Source organism: Crocuta crocuta, unplaced genomic scaffold (genome assembly GCF_008692635.1).
Source record: "Crocuta crocuta isolate KB4526 unplaced genomic scaffold, BGI_CrCroc_1.0 scaffold70, whole genome shotgun sequence".
Taxonomy (NCBI): Eukaryota; Metazoa; Chordata; class Mammalia; order Carnivora; family Hyaenidae; genus Crocuta; species Crocuta crocuta.
Genome location: NW_027528417.1, coordinates 17,457,880 through 17,480,907, shown reverse-complemented (window position 1 = coordinate 17,480,907; position 23,028 = coordinate 17,457,880). Strand labels below are relative to the sequence as shown.

General features: G+C 43.7%; 1 protein-coding gene across 1 annotated transcript; it reads left to right on the top strand.

Moving 5' to 3' along the window:
• Positions 1-9,524: 9,524 nt before the first annotated feature.
• On the top strand, positions 9,525-21,701 carry EIF2B5 (eukaryotic translation initiation factor 2B subunit epsilon). The gene is made up of 16 exons (XM_077754471.1): positions 9,525-9,751; positions 10,748-10,872; positions 11,711-11,896; positions 11,990-12,167; positions 12,255-12,335; positions 12,611-12,688; positions 12,967-13,279; positions 14,328-14,473; positions 14,987-15,128; positions 15,250-15,351; positions 15,536-15,643; positions 16,270-16,360; positions 16,664-16,787; positions 17,292-17,417; positions 17,832-17,942; positions 18,118-21,701. Exons 1-16 carry the CDS (start codon positions 9,557-9,559, stop codon positions 18,175-18,177), a joined length of 2,166 nt encoding a protein of 721 aa, XP_077610597.1. The 5' UTR covers positions 9,525-9,556; the 3' UTR covers positions 18,178-21,701.
• The last annotated feature ends 1,327 nt before the right edge of the window (positions 21,702-23,028 follow it).

Here is a 23,028-nt window from a genome sequence, read left to right as displayed (position 1 = left end):
AAATGTATATCACCCTTGTTCTTGGAAGATAATTTCTCTGGGAAGAGAATTCTAAGCTGACAATATTTTCTCTTAACACTTTAAAGATGTTATGCTATTATTATTATTTTCTGTCTTCATTTTTTAAAACAATTTTTCATGTTTATTTTTGAGAGAAAAGAAACAGAGTGCAAGAGGGGGAGGGGCAGAAAGAGAAGGAGACACAGAATCCAAAGCAGGCTCCAGGCTGACAGCCCAGAACCCAACACGGGGCTCGAATTCTTGAACTGTGAGATCATGACCTGAGCTAAAGTCGGATGCTCAACTGATGCCCAGGTGCCCCCTGGATTCCATTTTTGTTCTAGTGAAGTCAATCTAATTTTTATTCCCTTTTATTTTTTAAATATGTATTTATTTGGGGGAGAGCACAAGCGGTGGAGGAACAGAGAGTGGGACAGATGATCAGAAGCAGTCTTTGCACTGACAGGCTGACAGCCGCGAGCCCAATATGGGGCTTGAACTCAAGAACTTCGAGATCATGACCTGAGTTGAAGTCGGACACTGAACAGACTGAGCCATTCTGGTGTCCCTGTTCCCCTTTAGGTAATATATATTTTCTCTCTGGCTGCCTTAATTTTTCTTTTTCTTTTTTTTTTTTTTTTGCCTTTGATGTTTTGCAGTTCTGCCACTTGTAAGCACCACAGTGTTGCTAATACCCTCTGGCCACCAGACTCAGGATCCCCTTCTTGTCCAGGTATTGGGGAAGCTCTGGTTATTTCTCCAGATTCTTTCGGAGGGAGTTACCAGCAAAATTCTTGGCACCTAGTGATCTGCCTCTATGCTAAACAAACATTCCAGTTTGCCAAGGACCGAGAGTTTCCCTGAATCGAGGATACAGGACTTTCAGTGCTAAAACTGGCATAGTCCTGGATGACAAGTCCAGTTGATCACCCTACCTGCTTCCTCTGTTTTTCACCACAGCCCTCCCCCTCCTCAAACACACATGTCTCTTGGGGGAAACTGGATAAAGAGCGGGTCAGGTATAGTGACTCTGTTCCTACAATCCCTGTTCCAACAGGATTCCAGACTCTGGTGTTCAAGCTGATCCATTAGCCATACTTTTTTTTCTCTTGGCAATACTGTCTCAGGAATCTTATTGGCTCTCTCCCCAACCATGAAGCTCAAGCTGTCTTCAAGAAAACTGGTCACAGAGCAGCCAGGTCAAATTCCACAGGGATCCTGGGATCGACGTACATTGTGGATATGGCTGGGCTCCTTCTTTACAGTTTTGGAACACTCTATCCAAAGGTACCTGAATAAGTCTAAGATAATTGCAGAATAGGTTGGAGCACAACACAACAATGACCTCTAGGGGGTGGTAGTGCCCAACTCCACAAGCCACCCTCCAGCACCTTATTAAGGCCCAGCCCAAGCAAAGAATTGTGGGTCAGTGACTTTATTTTCCCTTTTTCTCTCCCTTCTTCACTTCTCTTAAGTTTAAAAAAATATTTTTAGTGTTTATTTATTTTTGAGAGAGAGAGAGAGAGAACAAGTAGGGAAGAAGCAGAGAGACAGGGAGGCACAGAATCCGAAGCAGGCTCTAGGCGCTGAGCTGTCAGCACAGCTGACCCACATCCCAACTCAGGGCTCGAACCCACAAACCGTGAGCTCATGACCTGAGCTGAAGTCAGACGCTAAACCAACTGAGCCACCAAGTTGCCCCTTCCCTTAAGTTTTTGGGTGAAACTTCTTTTGAATAATCCCAGCATGTTTTGACTGAGCTATAGAAAGTTTAGAATATTTTTTACTCAACTCAGTCTGGAAGACAAAGAGGATTGTTATCCTATAGAAACTAGTTTTATCACTGGAGATAATAGTGAAGATTGCATAAAAGAAAAGAAAAAGAAAGAAATGGAGAGAACTCAGAACTTTACCTATTCTTTCATTTTCTAGCAAGCAAGGACATTAACAGTAAACACTTCAGTTATCCTATTACACATTTAGAACACTTTCAAACAACTCCAAATCCAAAAGTAACTAGAAAAATAAACCACACTTGTGGCAGTGAACAACTGGCTCTGATTACTAAGCCACAAGTGAGCCCAGCTGGGAAGCACAAAAGGCTCTAAGATTTCCTGTAGAAGTGCTCTAATCCACCAGTTGATGCATGCAATCACCAAGCCCTGACTCTTTAGCACTGCCTAGAAATGGCCTGCTCTGGTGCACGTATTAAGGGTACCCTGCAAGGGACAGATCCTACCATAATTTTGACATCTTTATAGTAGAATCTGAAGAAGAAGAAGAAAGTGCCATTTAAAAGTTAAAAGAAAACACAGGAGAAAAACCTCATGACATTGGGTTTGGCAATGATTTTTTGGATATGACACCAAAAGTACAGGTAACAAAAGAAAAATAGGTAAATTGGACTTCATCAAAAGAAAAACTTTTGTGCATCGAAGAACATTACCAACAGAGTAAAAAGGCAATCCATGGAATTGGAGAAAATATTTGCAAATAATATCAGATAAGAGATTGATATCTCGAATATATAAAGAACTCCTACAACTTAAAAAAAACTATTTAAAAATGGGCAAAGGACTTATATAGACAATTCTCAAAAGATACACAAATAGCTAATAATTATGCACATGAAAAGATTTTCAATATCACTACTTATTAAGGAGATGAAAATCAAAACCACAATGAGGGGCACCTGGATGACTTAGCTGGGTCTGACTTCAGCTCAGGTCAAGATCTCATGGCTCGGGGGTTTGAGCCCTGAGTCAGGATCTGGGTCAGCTGTGCTGACAGCTCAGAGCCTGGAGCCTGCTTTGGATTCTGTGTGTCTGTCTGTCTCTCTCTCTGTCTCCCCCCCACCCTGCTCATGCTCTCTCTCTGACTCTCAAAAACAAATAAAAACATTAAAAAAAATTTTTAAATCCACAATGAGATACCACTTCATACTTACTATGATGACTATTAAAATAAATTTTTATTTTAAAAAAGTGTTGGTAAGAATGTGGAGAAATTAGAACCCTTAAGCACTGTCAGTGAGAATGTAAAATGGTACAGCTGCTGTAGAAAACAGGAAGGTGTTTCTTCAAAAAAACTAAACATGGAATTACCATATTATCCAGCAATTTCATTTCTGGATATATATCCAAAAAAAGTGAATACAAGGAATCAAATAGATATTTATACACCCATGTTCATAGTAGCATTATTCACAATAGCTAAAAAGAGAGCGAACCCAAGTGTCTATTAACAGATGAATGGATAAATGAAATATGGTGTGGCGTATACATAAAATAGAATGCTATTCAGCCTTAAAAAGGAAGGAAATTCTGACAGGCATGAACCTTGAAGACACTATGCTAGGTGGGGCGCCTGGATGGCTCAGTTGGTTAAGTGTCCGATTTCAACTCAGGTCATGGTCTCACAGTTCGTGGGTTCAAACCCCCCTTGGGCTCTGTGCTAACAGCTTCAGATTCCCCGTCTCCCTCTCTCTGCCCCTCCCCCACTTGCACTCTGTCTCTCTCTTTAAAAAATAAGTAAACTGAAAAAAAGAATCTTTATAAAAAGATATTATACTAAGTGAAATAACCTAGTCACAGAAGAACAAATATTGCATGATTCCACTTACATAGGTATCTAGAGTAGTCAAACGCATAGAGAGATTTAGAATGGTGGTTGCCAGAACTGAGGGGATAAAGAAGTGAGGAATTATTGTTTGAGTATAGAGCTTTAGTTCTGCAACATGAAAAGAGTTCTATGAGTGGATGGTGGTGATAGTAGCACAGCAATGTGTATGTCTTTAACACTACTGAACTGTGCACTTAAAAATGGATAAAATGTCAGGGCACCTGGGTGGCTCAGTCGGTTAAGCGGTTAAGCGTCTGACTTTGGCTCAGATCATGATCTTGAGGTTCATGAGCCGGAGCCTGGAGCCTGCTTCAGATTCTGTGTCCCTCTCTCTCTCTGTGTCCCTCCCCAACTCATGCTCTCTCTCTCTCAAATAAACATTTTTTAATGGCTAAGATGAGGGGGGCGCCTGGGTGACTCAGCTGGTTGAGCATCTAACTCTTCATTTCTTGATCCTAGGGTCCTGGGATCAAGCCAGCATCAGACTCTGTGCTGAACGTGGAGACTGCTTAAGATTTCCTCCCTCTGGGGCGCCTGGGTGGCTCAGTCGGTTTAGTGTCTGACTCTCACGGTTTGTGGGTTCCAGCCCCGTGTCAGGCTCTGTGCTGACAACCAGCTCAGAGCCTGGAGCCTGTTTCAGATTCTGTCTCCCTCTCTCTCTGACCCTCCCCTTCTCCTGCTTATGCGCTCTCTCTCTCTCTCTCTCTCTCTCTCAGAAATAAATAAAACATTTTTTTAAATTTTTTTTAAAGATTTTCTCCCTCCCTCTGCCCCTCCCCTCCACTCAGACGTGTGTGCTCTCTCTCTAAAAAATAAAAATAATAAGATGGGAAATTCTATGTTCTGTATATTTTACCACATTTAAAAAACAAAACAATAAAAACATAAGCCTCTGCTTGGGAGAGCCTGAAATTACTATTATTTGTCTAAAGTTGTCTCAACAGACTCTCACTTACTGACTAGCAACAACCAGTCATTCATTCAGCAAATATTTATTGAACATGTGCCATGTGCCAAGTATTCCTCTAGACACCTGAGATACAGTAGTAAATAAAACAGATGGAAAGCCCCGATTTTCATGGAATTTTCAATCTAAACTGATTGATAGTTTTGATTGAAACCTTAATGCTAATATGTTAATTTACAAAAAGAACCAGAACTGACACGTGACCAAAGAGTCACCATTTGTGGGTTTGAGCCCCATGTCAGGCTCTCTGCTGTCAGGGCAGAGCCTGGTTGGGATTCTCTGTCCTCCTCTCCCTCTGCCCCCTCCCCTGCTGGCGTGTGTGCTCTCTCTCTCCCTCAAAAATAAAATAAAACATTTTTTTAAAAAGATATCAATAGGAGGATGCTTGTTGCAGCGTTATCTGTAATAGCAAAACCTGCAAAAACCATCTGGATGTTTATCAATCAAGAAATGGTTGGGTAAATAATAGTATATTCATACTACAGAATGTTATGGAATCATTGAAAATAGCTAGGTTTGTCTACATTCTACCATATATTAAATAAAAATTAAATTGCAGACAAAAATGTATCATTATCATTAGCCAATATTCAAATTGCATTGACAATGTGTCAGTGTTCTAATGGCTTTTCATATTTTTTATTGAAATATAATTAGCATACAGTGTTATATTAGTTTCAGAGGTACAATATGATTCCACAATTCTATACATTACTGAGTGCTCACTGCAATAGGTATAGGGCTTTTCTTTTTTCTTTTTTTAAGTTTATTTATTTACTTTGAGAGAGAGGGAGAGAGAGAGCAGGGGAGGGGCAGAGAGAATCCCAAGCAGGCTCCAGACTGTCAGCCCAGAGCCCAGTGTAGGGCTGGAATTACAAATGGCGAGATCATGACCTGAGCCAAAACCAAAAGTTGGATGCTTAACTGACTGGGCCACCCACGTGCCCCGGTGTAGGGCTTTTCATACATTATGTCATTTAATCTTCACAACAACCTTATTAGGTAAGTACTATTAATATCCCATTTTTAAGATGAAGAAGTCAGGCATAGAGAAAATGAGTAACCTGCCAAGGTTAAACAGCTAGTAAATGACTCGAGCCTGGAATGGAATCCAGGTTCTCTGACTGTGGAGTACCATAATATAGCACACTGTCTCTAAACATAATTCTATCCTTGGGTATGTGTGAATATACATATATGTATGAATATATGTATATGGTGTATGTGTGTGTCTGTGTCTGTGTGCTTAATCATATAATGTATCTCTAGACCTAGATATATAAGCTTAGGGGAGAAATGGAAAGATACCCCACTGAATTATTAGTAATAGTTATAATTCTCAGGGTTGAGTAGGATGACAGAAATAGAGGAAAGGATTTTTACTACTTTTGTGTGTATGTGTGATTATATATTTGTGGATAATAGAATCTTTCCAGTAAGTTTTTTTTTCAATTTTTTTTACTATGGTAAAAAATACATATAACATAAAATTTACTATTTTAACCATGTTTAAATGTATATTTCAGTGGCATTAAGTACATTCGCATTGTTGTGCCACCATCACCACCATCCATCCACAGAACTCTTCGTGTTATAAACTGAAACTCTATACACATTAAACAACAACTCTCCATTTCCTCCTCCTTGGCCAGCTCGTGGCAACCACAGTTCTACTGTCTATATGAATATGGTACCTCATATAAATGGATCATACAGTATTTGTCTTTTTGTGACTGGTTTACTTCACTTAGCAGCACAATGTCCTCAAGCTTCATCTATGCTACAGCTTATGTCACAATATCCTTCCTTTTTAAGGCTGAAAAATATTGTTATACGTATATATCACATTTTGCTCATCCACTTATTCCTCAGTGGACACGTGGGTTGCTTCCATGTTTTAGCCACTGTGAATAATGCTTGTATGAATATAGGTGTGCAAAAATTTTTCACTTTTTGGGGATATTTGTCCAGAAGTAGAATTGCTGAATCATATGGTAATTCTATGTTTAATCTTTTGAAGAACCACTGTCCTGTTTTCCACAGTGACTGTACTGATTTACATTCTCACCAACAGTGCACAAAAATTCCAATTTATCCACATCCTAACACTTGTTATTTTCTGTGTTTTGCTTTAAAATTTTCTAAGTTTATTTATTTACTTTTAGAGAGACAGCACAAGTGTGGGGGAGGGTCAAAGAGAGAGAAGAGAGAGAGGGAAAGAGAGAGAATCCCAAGCAAGCTCCACACCACCAGCACAGAGCCTGACACTGGGCTCAAACCCACAAACCCTGCGAGATCACAACCTGAGCTGAAACCAAGACCCAGAGGCCCAATCGACTGAGCCACCCATGTGCCCCTGTTTTGGTTTTTTTGATAGAAGCCATCCCAAGGGATGTGAGGTGATATTTCATTGCACTTTCGATCTGTAATTCCCTAATGTTTAATGATATTGAACATCTTTTTATGTGCTTTATTGGCCATTTGTATATCTTTGAGAAATGTTTATACAAGAACTTGACCCACTTTTGTTTGGATTTTTGTTGGTATTGTTATTGAGTCAAGTAAATTTTGAAACATACACTCCCTGAGATCCATCCGTTAAAAACCTTATACCCAGTTATCTGTACATAGAATTTTATAATTATGGACTTTTCACTCACCACTTTCCTGGGTTACAAGAGTCATTTAAAAGTTTCTAAAACTGGGGGTACCTGGGTGGCTCAGTCCATTAAATGTCTGACTCTTGATTTTGGCTCAGGTCATTATCTCACAGTTTGTGGGATCAAGTCCCCAGCTGGGCTCTGCACTGACAGCTCAGAGCCTGCTTGGGATTCACCTTCTCCCTCTCTCTGCCCCCCCCCCCAACTCACTTGCCTGCACACACTCTCTCTCAAACTAAATAAACTTAGTTTTTTTCCTAAAATTGGACCTACTTTCCATATGCTTCGCCACCGCTCCCCCATCACCCCACCTCGGTGTGTGCACACACCCACAAATCACTAGTCCAATATAGTCAGCCTTTTTTCCCTCTTTCTGCCCATGGATTTGTTTGGTTGTTGTTGTTTTCTTAAGTTTTTAATGTTTGTTTAATTTTTGAGAGAGAGAGACAGAAGATGAGCAGGGGAGGGGCAGAAAAAGAGAGACACAGAATCTGAAGCAGGCTCCAGGCTCTGAGCTGTCAGCACAGAGCCCGACGAGGGGCTCCAACTCACAAACTGTGAGATCAGGACCTGAGCCAAATTCGGTCGCTTAACCGACTGAGCCACCCAGGCGCCCCTCTGCCCATGTATTTGTAGTACAGTAAAACAGCATCCTTTACAATGTACATATATTTAATTGAAAACTTTTACTTAGTTGCCTACTGCCTTTCCTTCTCCGGCCTAAATTTTCCAAAATCCTTAAGAAACGGTTTTTGCTCAGCACTATCATTAACTAGAATGGCGGCAGAAATGAAAGACTCCGTGGTCCTAGGAGGGGAGCGCCTGAGTACCTCTAGTCAGACCGCAATGACCATGTGGAAACAACAAAGCTAAGCCTTCTGAACCCCAAATCGCAACGTGCAGGGCGGGCAAGGGTGGGAGCAAGGTTTGCAGAAACTTTGCTGGATAAGCCGATCGTGGCTTTCGCACAGCTATGTGTAGAAAGGGCGCCGTGCCTCGCTGGAAAACTAGTCTACCAAATGACCGCCAAGCTGCGCTGCGCGGCTTCCACCGCGTCCCCAAGGTCCGACTGCTCTGCAGGAAGAGCTTCCTCCCTGCGGCCACCGCCTCCCTCCCCCTCCCCACCCTCACCCCGTCCCGCTCTGCCTCCAGAGCCTACGGCTTCGTGCCTTCGCGCTCGCAGTTCCTTCCCGCCTCAAAGCCTTAACTCCAATCTCACCCAACCTTACGGTGTTCTTGGATCCACCTCAACTCCGCTCTAAGACGGAGGAGGGTTTCAAGAGATGCTGATAGGCCGAATGAATGAGGAAATGAAGAAATCATAAAATAGTAACTTTTATCCGCATGTAACCTGACAGAAAGGCGTGGAACTCTGAAGTCAGATCGCGTTCCAATACCAGTTCTTCCACGTAGCAGCTGCTTGGTGAAGTTCATTCCACTGAGTGTTCAAGAAACGTTCGGGGCGCCTGGGTGGCTTAGTCGGTTAAGCGTCCGACTTTCGCTTAGGTCATGATCTCGCGGTTCGTGGTTTCGAGCCCCGCGTCGGGCTCTGTGCTGACTGCCAGCTCGGAGCCTGGAGCCTGTTTCAGCCTGTGACTCCCTCTCTCTCTGACCCTCCCCTGCTCACGCTGTCTCTCTCTCTCTCCTAGAAATAAATAAAAATATTAAAAAAAAAAGAAAAAAGAAAAAAAAGAAACGTTTGCTGAACGAATGAATGATATTCTAGCAGATATGTGAGGAATTAAACGAGGCCAGACTTGTACGGTCCGCTGGCCACCATCGAGGCACAACAGAATTACTACTCTCCCTACTATATACCACGTTCTGTATTTAGGTGGAGTGTGAGTTCCCTGAGGGAAAGGGATGCCGGACTGGCTTCCGAGCTCCCCTAGGGGTTGGGTCACATTTACGTGACTAGACTGTAGATGGAGGACTACAATTTTTTAAATGCTCCGGGCGAGGAAGATTATATACATTCCGAAGGATCTGTCGCCTTCGCAGAGCCCTCAGGTCCCATCATCCCTCGAGAATCTCGGCTAGTTCGTGAATAAAAAGGTCTACGGTACCTGAGTTCAGGTTTGTGCTCCATAGGACTCCACCCCACCCCGCGCCTCAGTCCGCGGAGCGGCCCACCGCTTGCTCCTCCCAGGGGCCGGCGCCTAGGGAGCACGCCTGCGCACTCCTCTCTGCTTGTCTCCTCCCTCCTTCTCTTCGGTAGTCCTTCGCGTTACGAGCGCTGGGTCCTTTTTGTCCCTTACTCCGAGCGGTGTCCGCTTCCGTGCGGAAGTGGTGGCCGTGAGGGAAGAAGATGGCGGCGACTGTGGTGGCGTCGCCTGGTGCGGCAGCTAGTCGGACCAACAAGCGCGGTGGCCCTGGGCCGGGAAGCGGCAGCGGTTCGGGAGCCAAAGGGGCGGAGGAGGAACCGCCGCCGCCCCTACAAGCAGTGCTGGTGGCAGATAGCTTCAATCGCCGCTTCTTCCCCATCTCTAAGGACCAGCCTCGGGTGAGCGCCGCTCGCGGAATCAGCCAAAGGGCCCGAAGGTGGCCGCGCTAGAGCAGGTTATCCTTTCGGCTGCCTAGTGAGGAGTGCTCTGGCAAACGGACACTCGCACTGGCCGCCTCAGGTTTGGAAGGCATGCAGAGGTCTAAATGTAGGAGTAGTGCTTGTGAGAAGCCTTCACGCTTCGATTGAGTGCCCCAGGAGGAGGTTGGGCTGCCTTTAACCGCGCAGTGGAAAAAGATCCTTAGGTGAATGGGAACAACACTTCCTGCAAAAGGGAGGTCATATGCCTGAAAAAAGAGCAGACCGGTAAAAGTCTGATCCCGTAGTAAGTGCTGTCTTGAATTTCGGAGGTGTCCTTTTTTTCTTTCCAGGTTTTAATGACAGCCGATGCCATCTGTCAAAAGGAGGACAGAACTGGTTTAGTGATTGGTTGCCAGCAGACGCCGTATTGTCTAGACACTGGGGAATGGACTTGGACTGAGCTAGTCTTAGGGATTGCTGGGTCACTCAGCAGGCCCCAGTTCAGTCAAAGACAGCTGCATTCGGATCAGAAAAATATCCTAACTTCCCACTCCCCCCGAGAAGCCTAATGGCTGTTCATTTTGGACAAATGATCGGAGTGGCCAGAAAGAGATCAGGAAAGAAATTTTATGAGGAAAGGGCTTTATCACTCCTTACGTTTCTGGAGATATGATTGATTTTTAGTATTATCCTTTGCCAGGGCAGCTTTGTTCTGTAGCAGCTATGTGTCCGGTGCTAAGCAAGTAAATTACATGCTTGCTGTTGGATTCTCATCCTAGATCGTCATGCTTAGGGCATGCCATGAACATCAAAGGTAGGGACCTGATTACTTTTAACTTTAGAAGATAAAGTAAAAGGATAGTGTTTGGAAACTGGTAGGGGAGTGAAAATTGCGGTTAAGTGGAGGAAAGAATAGTACCCAGAGGGCCTTCCTGGATTCCAGACTTCAGACTTTTTTCATCTCCTTGCCTCCAGGTCCTCCTGCCCCTGGCCAATGTGGCACTAATTGACTACACTCTGGAATTTCTGACTGCCACAGGTGTACAGGAAACCTTTGTTTTTTGTTGCTGGAAGGCTGCTCAAATCAAGGAACATTTACTGTAAGATTCTGCAACTTTTCTTTCCATTTTTCACCATTTTTTCCAGTTTCCTTAGGATGATTATAACTAAATAAGGGGAAATGGTGACGGGGGAAAATGTGTCTGTTTGTATTCCATCATAAGGACTAAGGGCAGTCTCTTTACCTATCAGGAGGTGAGCAGCTGAACTTGTGACAAAGGTTAAAGAATAACATTTGGATTTTTTTCTGAATCTCATTTATAAAGTTTGGCCTCGTACATTTTGCTTTTATTTAAAGCCTCCTATATGGAAGTCATAAGAGTAACATCTTTGTTTTGCTACTAAACTTCTAAATATTGAGCCTTTCCTCATCTTTGTATTCCCAGTGCCAAGCTTAGTACAAAGCACATAGTAAATAAACACTTAACAAATGTTTGGTGAAATTTTCTTGAAAAAGAGTGAATCTCAGGATTTATAGAAGTTTAGGGAATAAAGACTAGCATGATGTCCTTCAGACAGCTCCTAAATTTGGTTTGGACTTTGCAAGGAGAGAAGTGGCATGGAAAGTGTGTTCCCAGAATACTTTGTATACTCTTAAGTCTCAGCAGGATTTTGAATTCAGATCCATGTTTGAGGACAGGTGTCACAGTGTGGAGAAGAAATAACTATGTTTCTCTAACCCATAAAACAAGGCTGGTGACACAGGATGCTGAAACCATTAATTAGAGTTCATAAATCTCTTTGAAGTAGAGGATGCTGGCAAGAACCCAAAAAAGCCATAGAGAAGGAGTATGAATGTTGAATGGGGGGGAAAAATAGGGAAGCTCTACACAGTCTTTATGCTTGATTTGCTCGTTCCCCTCATCCTCCTTCCTTTAGGAAATCCAAGTGGTGCCGCCCTACATCCCTCAATGTGGTTCGAATAATTACATCAGAATTATATCGATCACTGGGGGATGTTCTCCGTGATGTTGATGCCAAGGCCTTGGTGCGCTCTGACTTCCTTCTGGTGTATGGGGACGTCATCTCAAACATCAATATTACCAAAGCCCTGGAAGAACACAGGTCAGGATGGGAAGATGGGAAGGACAAAGGGTTTGGAACCAGCAGAGCCCCAAGACTGCTATTTTGCTACTCTCTCCTTCCTATCCTTTATAGATTGAGGCGGAAGCTAGAAAAAAATGTATCTGTGATGACAATGATCTTCAAAGAGTCATCCCCTAGCCACCCAACTCGTTGCCATGAGGACAATGTGGTAGTGGCTGTGGATAGTGCCACAAACCGGGTTCTCCATTTCCAGAAGACCCAAGGTCTTCGACGGTTTTCTTTTCCTCTGGTATGTGGGTATCTGGGGTCCTTGAAGTGGGAAAGTGACAGGCTTCAGCAGGAGACAGTTTAAAGTCCTTACAACTTCTCCCTACAGAGTTTGTTCCAGGGCAGCGGAGATGGTGTAGAGATTCGCTATGATTTACTGGACTGTCATATCAGCATCTGCTCTCCTCAGGTGAGCTTTTCAGGGCCAGAGCTGCGCATACAAAGAGTAGAAATCTGAGGTATGTTATTGCCCCATTAGAAGGCCAGGGTATATTTCTTCTCCCTTTTTCTCTTATCAGTTCCACAGTAAACAGGTGCTTCATCTTGACGCCAGTATCCCATTGGGAGCCTTTTTGGGATTCTGGCCCTTGTCCAACTGTCATAGGGTCTGTTATGTCTCTGGAGGCTAATCTTTGCTTCCAGAGAATAGCACTCACTGTGGCCCCATCCAACTTGCCCCCACAGGTGGCTCAACTCTTTACAGACAACTTTGACTACCAAACTCGAGATGACTTTGTGCGAGGCCTGTTAGTGAATGAGGAGGTAAGAAAAGATTCCCACGTCTCTTTAGAGGGCTATGATTTTATCCCATGCTGATAACTTTTGGTCCCCTTTTGTGTTTTATTGAGCCTTAGGAGTAAGAGAAAGAACTAGGAGGTGGGGCGAGGGGAGAGGGAAGCAATACACAAAGAAACATCTTGACCATTTGGCTAGGACATTAAGAGGCAGAGGAGAACTTAAAGTTAGAAAAGAGTCGTACCTGGTTGTGTTCTTCCTTTCTTACTTACTTGGGCGACTTCCCTTTCCTTTTCCCTTTTCAGATCCTAGGGAACCAGATCCACATGCACGTGACAACTAGAGAATATGGTGCCCGGGTCTCCAACCTACACATGTATGCGGCTGTCTGTGCTGATGTCATCCGCCGATGGGTCTACCCACTCACCCCAGAGTCAAACTTCACTGACAGCACAGCCCAGACCTGCACTCATTCTCGGCATAACATTTACCGAGGGCCTGAAGTCAGCCTAGGCCATGGCAGCGTCCTCGAGGAAAATGTGCTTCTGGGTTCTGGCACTGTCATTGGCAGCAATTGCTCTATCACCAACAGTGTCATTGGCCCCGGCTGCCACATTGGTGAGCACAGGTGGGGAAGTCAAGCTGGTTACCTTAGGAGCTGGAACCTGGGGAGCCCCATGTCTTCAGAGAAGGTTAGAGAGGGATCATCCCTGAGAATGAGGAACTAGTGTGGCTACCTTAGTAAAGGACAGAATAGGGATGTGAAATTTGTGGCCTTTAATTTGTGGCCTATGAGCATCTTATTAGATGACTCTTCACATTCCAGAGTACCCTATTCACGTTTAGGATCAAGTGGATAATTAACATACAGTAATGACATCTATTTGGTGCATTGCAGTTTACAAAGGGGTTTTGCACTCATCGTTTCATTTCGCCTCACAAAAACCTTGTGAAGTGAGTATTATTTATCCCCGGTTTATAGCCAAACAAACAAGCTCAAAGAAGTTGTCTCCCTTAGGGTCATAGCTAATGAGAGGCAGTGCTAGGACTTGATTCTGAGTATTCTAAATGCAGTGTTTTTATTCTACCATTACTACTACCTTGTTACTTCTTGTTAAGTCACTTTGGTTGTAGGAATGTGATGCTTTTAATGCAAGTGCCCCTTTAAAAACAACATTGAGATTCTAATTCTAAAATGTACAAGAAGAGGGAGGCGTCTGGCTGCCTTAGTCGATAGAGTATAGGACTCTCGATCTCAGGGTTGTGAGTTTGAGCCCTGCATTGGGTATAGAGATTACCTAAAATCTTTTTAAAAAAGCAAAATGTACAAGAAGAGCTGGAAAAATTTAGTTCTACTTCTAGACATCGATACGTTTCTAACAAGGATCTTGAGTTCAAGTGGGTCCCTAGATATCTTGAAGATTCTCAGGTTCTTAAGTCCAGTATATAGTCTGTGATTATTGGAAACCTGGTGGAGGATGGTCATGGTGAGCACTGTTCTATTCTCAGGCCGGAGCTTAGAAGGGGAGAGGGTGTTTCTGGTGAATTAGCGGATGGAGTATCAGAGCTGGGTGGGAATTGTGCTGATATCAGTCAGCCCTGTCCTCAAGGAATGGCCCTGGTCTGGAGCCCTGAGTGACCAGGAATACTTCCTGTCCTGAGCCAGGTGATAACGTGGTACTGGACCAGGCCTATCTGTGGCAGGGTGTCCGAGTGGCTGCTGGAGCACAGATCCATCAATCTCTGCTCTGTGACAATGCTGAAGTCAAGGAGCAAGTTACACTGAAGCCACGCTGTGTCCTTACTGCCCAGGTGAGACCAGCTCCATACTGTACACAGGGCCCAAACTGGGTGGTGGTCATGTTGAACCAGAGGGGCCTTATGTCCACCCATGTTCCAGCCTGAATTGTGAGTCCCAATCCAGTGGATTGATTTTTTTTTTAATATTTATTTGTTTATCCTGAGAGGGAGAGCATGCATGCATGCAGGCACCCAAGTTGGGGAAGGACAGGGAGAGAGAGAATCCCAAGCGGGCTCTGCACGGTCAGTGCAGAGCTGGACACAGGACTTGATCCCATGTGAGATCATGTCCCGAGTCGGAGGCTTAACTGACTGAACCACCCAGGCACCCCCATTTTTTAATGTTTATTCTGAGAGAGAGCGCACACAGGGGAGCGGCAGAGAGGGAGGGAGAGAGAGAGAAAATCCAGTGGATTCATTTATCTTCTACTTAGCTGTGTAAAAATAGTTGCTCTCATTGTCAGGATGTGCCTTTCCCCAACACAATCATGGATCTGTGCCTCCTACTCTTTTTTGGTCCCCTAGGTGGTAGTGGGCCCAGACATCACGCTGCCTGAGGGCTCGGTGATCTCTTTGCACCCTCCAGATGCAGAGGAAGATGAGGATGATGGCCAGTTCAGTGACGATTCTGGGGCTAACCAAGAAAAAGAGAAAGTGAAGCTGAAAGGTGTGAGGCTTAGCAGGTGTGGGGCATCTGTGTGTCTCTCTGCCCCAGGGGAAAACCACTATTTCCTCCTAGAGGGATTGTGCTTTTCATGTGCCTTCGCTAAAGATCAGTGCTTTTCCAGGTTACAATCCAGCAGAAGTCGGAGTTGCTGGCCAGGGCTACCTCTGGAAAGCTACAGAAATGAATGTGGAGGAGGAAGAGGAACTACGGCAGAATCTATGGGGTGAGCTCGGCCTTATTCCTGTCACCACCCCCCTTCGAAGTCGGAATATTTTGAAGGAGAGTGAACACTTCAGAATCAGACTACTTATTTATTACTTTATTCATTCAGACAACGTAGGGACATTGCTCTGTGTCAGTGGCTCTTTCCTTACTTTTCTTGTTTCTCACCCTTAATGGGTTCCCAGGACTCACGATCAATGTGGAAGAAGAGAGTGAAACTGAAAGTGAGCAGAGTATGGATGCTGAGGAGCTGGATAGCCGAGCAGGCTCCCCACAGATGGATGACTTCAAAGGTGAGTGGCCAGGGGAACAGTCCTCTGGGACAAAAAAGGAAAAACTCCAGTTCATTCTTTGTCTTAGATCAGCTAGCCAGAGACTTGTATTTCTCCCAGAAGGGGTTTTGTATAAAGTAGACCTATAGGATGCTGGGGTGGCTCAGGCGGTTAAGCATTCAACTCTTGATTTTGGCTCAGATCGTGATTACACAGTTTGTGAGTTTAAGCCCCACATTGGGCTGTGCAGTAATAGTGCGAAACCTGCTTGGGATTCTCTCTCTCCCTCTCTCTCTGTGTCCCTCCCAGCTCATGCTCTATCTCTCTCTCAAAATAAATAAATAGATTACGGAGGATCATGGGGGAGAAGAAGGGGAAAAAATAATTGGAGAGAGGGAGGTAGGCAAACCATTAGAGACTCTTGAATGCTGAGAACAAACTGAGGGCTGACGGGGGTGGGGGAGAGGGGAAAAGGGGTGATGGGCAAGGAGGAGGGCACTTGTTGGGATGAGCACTGGGTGTTATATGGAAACCAGTTTGACAATAAACTATTTAAGAAACAAATTGATTAGATAGATAAGTCCGGACTAGAGAATTTAAAACATCTGGAGTGATGTTGGCTCATGAACTTCTTGCTTTGATTTTAGTATTCCAGAATGAAGTCCTAGGAACACTACAGCGGGGCAAGGAGGAGAACATTTCTTGTGACAATCTAGTCCTAGAGATCAACTCTCTCAAGTAAGAGCGGCCCCTCCCTCTCCTCTCCACTAGTTAATCTGAGGCAGATAGAGGTTCTCGCCTGTTTCCTTCCCAGATAGGAACTGATTCCCTCAACATCCCAAGTGAGCAAGGCTAGTAGAGAATTAGGGTAATTCAAGGAGAGCATTAGGTTCTGGCCTCAGCATAGACTTCCCTCTTCCAAAGTCTTCCCTTGCATGTCATTCCATCTGACGTCTCCCCCAATGTCCTGTCAAAGTCATGGTCCTACAGCAAGCTGAAAGGGCCAGTGAGGGCCCTGGTGTCACCCCAGTCTTCCCACAGGTACGCCTACAACATAAGCCTAAAGGAGGTGATGCAGGTATTGAGCCACGTGGTCCTGGAGTTCCCCTTGCAACAAATGGATCCCCTGCTGGACCCAAACCGTTACTGTACCCTGCTGCTTCCCGTGAGTAATGATGGGCTGGAGACAAGAGCTTGGGTGGTGGCAGATCTACATCCTTGCTGTGTTTCGCTTTAAAGGAAATAGGGAGTAGAAAGTGTTACTGTGGGATATGTGTTACTTGTGGTTCCTTTCTCCTTGCCTCTGGATGTAGATTGGGTACTAGAGCAGCCCAAAGATATATCCAGAATAGTCCTGGACTTTTATACTCTCTGACTGAAATGATTTGGCACAGAATGAGATCAACCGTTAGGCTGGCAGTAGGTATTTTGAGACAGCCGGTACCCTCTAACCCCCTTTTACCTTCTCTGGGAAATCTTTTCTTTATCACCAGCCTGACTGCCAGCAACCCCCAAGTCCCTCTGACATGATTCCTCAGGCCTGTATCATCTCCCCCTTGTTTTCCCATATCCTGATAGACTTGTGTTATCAATGTTGACTTTCTTTGCTATGCAGGTGGAGGTGCATGCTCAGGAATATATTGCAGCTCCCTTCTCCTTTCTTCCATAGCTACTCAAGGCCTGGAGTCCTGTTTTTAGGAATTACATAAAGCGTGCAGCTGATCACTTGGAAGCACTGAAAGCCATTGAGGACTTCTTCCTGGAGCATGAATCTCTTAGTACTTCCCTGGCCAAGGTGAATACCACCTCAAGCCCCCTAGTCCTGCATTTGCTTTGAGACAGGCCTTGGCTACCTTTATGGAGACACAAAGCAGGCTGACATGAATCCAGTATGTAGTTTGATTAATAGCACCATCCATCCCTATTATGCTGTTTGCTAGGATAGTACAGCTTGGAGCCAGGCTAGTAAGGCAGCCATTTGGTGATTATCCTGGGGACCCAGCAGTAGTTCCAACAGTTAAACCCATCCCAGTAGCAGAGTAAACAGCTCATTCTTGTCTATTTTTAAAGCAGCTGCTTAGTGTTTAAAAGGAAGCTGATAGTCTGGTAGAGAGAGGTGCTAAGATCTTGCCTCCTCTCCCTCTCTTATCTATTATATCTTGCTAGATTCTTTGAGATCCCTGAGATCTCCTCTGCTGGCCTTCTGTAGGTACTGATGGCTTTCTACCAGCTAGAAATCCTGGCTGAGGAAACAATCCTGAGCTGGTTCAGCCAGAGGGATATGACTGATAAGGGCCGGCAGTTGCGCAAGAACCAGCAGGTGAGTCGGGCTGCCCTCCTGTTACCACAGTGGTCATCCGGTCCCTGGCTCTCGGTCATAGGTTCCAGGGTGGTTGGTCCCTGGGACTCTGGCTGCTAATGCTGTTGATCTGCCAAGGAGAACAGAAGGGTTATATGCCCCTTCCTCAGTAGTTCTCCACTCTGCTTCCTTACAGCTGCAGAGGTTCATCCAGTGGCTAAAAGAGGCAGAAGAGGAGTCATCTGAAGATGACTGAAGTTGCACCGCCTGCTCCTATGGGTCTGGTTGATACCCCTCCTGGCTTCTGGGCCAGAGCAAATGAGAGGCTAGTTGCAGAAGGATAAGTGATCGCCGTCCAAGCTGAGACTTACAGGAGCAGAAGCTGGAACTACAGTATTCTTCCCACCGCCAGCAACCATGTGCCTCCCATCCTGACTGGGGAGTTGGGAAAAGGGAAGGTGGGCTGGAACAAAGCTCTGCCTAAAGAGGAGCAAGGCAGACCTTGCAGTCAGAGGAAGCCCAGAGGAACAGTTTTATGCTCTGGCTTTCCCTTAGGGAACAGCAGAGAGCAGCTGGCCCTTTCTGCTGCTTGTATTTGTTAATATTAAAAAAAAAAGAGAGAGAGAGGGATGTATTTGGTTTCTCTCCAACTCTGACTGATCAGCTCTTAAAATAGGTGACCAAAGAGTTCTGAACCTGGCAACTTTTCTTTAACACCTGGGAGAGTGGGAGAAGAGGGACGTTATTGCCACTAGGTGGTACTGTGGTGCCTTGCTAACTGACCATTGCCTTGGCTCAAGGGTAGTGAAAGGCCTAGATTCTTTTCCACCCTCTTGTGGTCTGGAGTAGTGTTCCTGAGCCTATTTCCATAGAGAGTCCTAATGCACTTTCCTGCCAGAGGGTGATGATCCAAACATACGTAAAGTCCCTTAACCAACTGCTATGCTTTGTGCAGTACAATTATCAGGTAAGCTGTGATATTCAGCATCTTAAAGATAAGGAAGTTTGCTTAAGGTTTCAAGACTCTTGAGGAGTAAAGCTAAGGACTTGAATCTCATAATTCTTTATGAGAATTCTTTGTTTCAGCATATTCAGTGTCTCAGTGAAAGGAAATTGCCTCCAGAGGCAAATATAATCCCAAGCCAGCAATGAATATCCTAAGAACAGAGAAAGACCCTATGAAATGGCTTTCCTCTAGTATTGTTTACTGTATGATAAACATTTTGCTAAATACTTTTAATGTGTTTAGTTAAACTTCACGGTAGACAGAGCAGGTCATATCCCCATTTTAAGACAAAGAGCCTAAATTTCAGAGAGGTCCCATAACTGGTCATTGATAATGCTGGAGTCTGTCATTTTGCTCTGTTGTCCCCTGTAACCTCAACTATGAGACATGCTCCTCTGTCTCATCTTTTTTAGCTCTTGTCCTAAAACCCTTACCCTATTGACACTTAAACTGTGGCAAATGTTACTGGTAACCAGTGGCCCTCCTGGACATCACATAAAATGGTTGCCATTATTCATTTTAGCTGGGTAGAAAGGAGTAAGCTTAGGAAAATAATACTAAATTGTATTCACGGGTGTGAACGGGCATTACCGTGTATTCCTAAAGAGGGGAAAACAGGATTTGGCTTAGTTTACTTTTCCTACTCAGTAAAGCTCAGTTCTGATTTTTCAAATAAAGGAACTAGTACCTGGAGGGCATATGAAGGTTGTGGCATGGACTGCTAGGAGATGTTAAATACAAGTAACTGTAGGGCATCTCTGATTTGTACCTAATGGGTGTCAGAGACAAGAGGCTACCTATAGAACTTTTTAGAAGGAAGAGATTCTTTCCAGAGGAGTAAGTAGGGAAGGCTTACAGGATTGTGACACTTGAGTGGCCTAAAAAGAAAGAGTAGAAGGGGCTATTAAAAGCAAAGCAAAGGATTTCCATTTAAATGTGGCACACTAAACATGGTTTTTGTTTGTTTTGTTTTTTACTTTTTCAAAAACCCCATTCAAATGGAATTCTTCCAAAAAGGCACATGACTCAGTTAAGGAAAACCAGAGGTGGTCACAGTGAATAAGAGACATTAACATTTTGGAAAATGAAAAATAAATGAAAGAGTGAATGAAAGTTAACAGAGGGGAATGAGATGGGTTCTCTCTGTTGAGGTGGTTAACAAGAAGCAAACCCAGTGTGCCCTTTTGAACCCAGAAAAGGTTCAGCAAAGGGGATAAGGATTGGAGCTGAGAATGGGGTGGGGTGGAGAATCAAAGATCTGTTTAAGAAAAGACCCCCCAGGTTTCTACCTCATCTGATCTACCCGGATGATTACCCCAACTCTTCTATAAGAAATGGGAGATTTAGTCTCTGAAGAAATGGTGGAAAGGAAATTATAAAAAATACTTATGAAGGTTTCTTAAACCCAAAGGTCAGAATTTTTCAGACTGACCGCTCATGAGTGCCCAGTAGAATGAATGAAATAGCCCCATGAAATTTCAGAACCTTAAGGAAAAGATATTAGAAGCCTCTGGACTCAAGAGTAGACATGGGGGTGAGGGTGAGGGGCTAAATTGGAAATGAAGGATTAAGTGAAAGTATATGAGTGGTAGGGCTCTGAATATCAGCACACACCAGGCAAAAACAAGCTGAACAAGTGCAGGGGAAAAAGCCTTTTAATCCTATATTTTTTGTTTTCTCAAAACAAAAACCATCTTTACCCTATTTGATCACCCTACAGTGAAACCTGTTAGTTAAAAAGCCCTGTACCTCGACAGAGCTTCCTATCAGCTTTTTAGTATTTCACTCTTAAATTTGAATAGACTGCCAATGGTTATTAAACATTTGAGGAAACTTTGAGCGTGAAAGGCAGAGACCAAAACAAAATTGAAACCAAGGAAACAATGACAAAGTAGGGAGCTTTTTGAAAACCAGGAGTGGGGGGAGCTGTACTTATTCTCAAAAGATACTGTGTGTCTGAAGAAACTACTCTGAAAAGGGAGAACTAGGTAACAAATTTTTTTTTCAAAGAAGTTTTTAGGGGCACCTGGGTGGCTCAGTTGGTTAAGCATCTGACTTCAGCTCCGGTCATGATCTCCCTGATGATCAGTTAATGGGTTTCAGTCCCACACTGAGCTCTGTGCTGACAGCGAACAGCTTAGAGCCTGGAGCCTGCTTTGGATTCTGTGTCTCCCTCTCCCTCTCTCTCTGCCCCTCCCACACCTCTCTCTCTCTCTCCCCCTCTCTTCTCACTTAAAAATAAAAGATTAAAAAAACATTTAAAAATTTAAAAAAATTTTAGAAATTAAGAAGTGAATAAATTGTTTCCTACTGAGAATTGGAGGACTAAATAACCAAATAGGATGGAGACTATATTCATCTTTATGTACTTGAATTTTGAGTTGTGACATTTTATCTATCCAACTGGATAATGTTAAGAAAGTCTTGCAAAAAGATGCAATCATTAAAAAATAAAAGGGAATGGATGATAAAGGAGAAAAAATAATCCAGACCAAAATCTAACAAGTTATAAAAAGGACAGGGAAAATAGTGATGTTACTAAATAATTTAAGGAAATAGTGTTGGTGTGCCTGGGTGGCTCAGTTGGTTAGCTGTCTGACTTCGGCTCAGGTCATGATCTCACGGTTCCTAGGTTTGAGCCCCGCTTCAGGCTCTGTGCTGACAGCCAGCTCAGAGCCTGGAGCCTGTTTAGATTCTGTGTCTCCCTCTCTCTGGCTCTCCCCTGCTCCCACTGTCTCTCTCAGAAATAAAACATTTAAAAAATTTTAAGGAAATAGTGTTGAATTTCTAGTTGGAAAGGACTAAGTGTCTAGCACAGTGAATAAACACCAAAATGTATCACCATGAAATTTCAGAACACCAGGAATGAAGAGAACTTCCTAAAAAACTTCCAGAAAGAGTAAAAGCAAGTCCTGTGTTGGGAGGCCTGGGTGGCACAGTTGGTTAAGTGTATGACTTCAGCTCAGGTCATGATCTCACGATTCCACGATTCATGGGTTTAAGTCCCGTGTCAGGCTATGTGCTGACAGCTCAGAGCCTGGAACCTGCTTCAGATTCTGTGTTTCCCTCTCTCTCTCTCTCTCTGCCCCTCCCCTGATCACACTGTCTTTCAAAAAAAAAAAAAAAAAAGATAATATGCAAAGCCTCAGGAAAAATAGAGATCTGACTGCTTAATAGCACTGGAAGCTGGAAGACAATATACTGATACCTTCCAAATTCTGAAGGAAAATTACTTTCAACTCAATCATATTTTCAGATTTGCAAGTTCTCAAAAGGTGTTTTATTTCCCATACTTTGAAAGTAAGCCACCAAAGGGTGTCCTTTACCAAAGCAAAGGAGTAAAAAGTATCCAGGAAATGGGGATGCAGCACAGAAGGAGAGGTAATTCTGAGGATGATGCAGAGAAGTCCCAGGATGAGAGCTGTCCATAGGCTGAGACGGCTGACCAGAGCAAGAGAGCAGAAGTTTCAAAGGGAGGAAATGGTTGGATAATCTATTTGACAATGTAAACAAAATATGTATTGAGAAACTATTAGATTGTGTATTAAGACTTAATGGTAGATATACTATATAAAAAAGCAAATGAAAAAGTAAGGCAATGATTAATGCCAGGAGAAACAAAAAGTTGGAAAGGAAGCATTTACTCAGTGAAAATGTCAATGCTAAAAACTATGCTGACTTAACCAAAAAGTATAATTTTACTATTTTAAGAGGCTAGGGGAAGGTGGAAGAAAAATAAATCCATCAATCAAACTTGGAAATAATATGCAATGTCTAAAATGCATAAATCAAGAAATAGTATAAGCTTTTTTAAAAAAAAAGTATACTGGGGTGGGGCAGAAAATGGGAGAGAAATGCTGTTAAGAGCTTTCTTAATATGCACATATATTCAATAAAAAAGAGAAGGGTACGAAGCAAAAATGCACAAGATACGTACAGGCACTAGCAAATAGGTTGAATTGCTCAAGTAAAAAATGTAGCCAGGATAAAATGAAATAAGCTGTAATGGTTGACAGTTTAGATTATGGAAAGTTTTGAATATGGTGCTAAGAATATTTGGAAGGCACTGGGGAATGTGGAGAGGTTTCTAAGCAGAAGAGT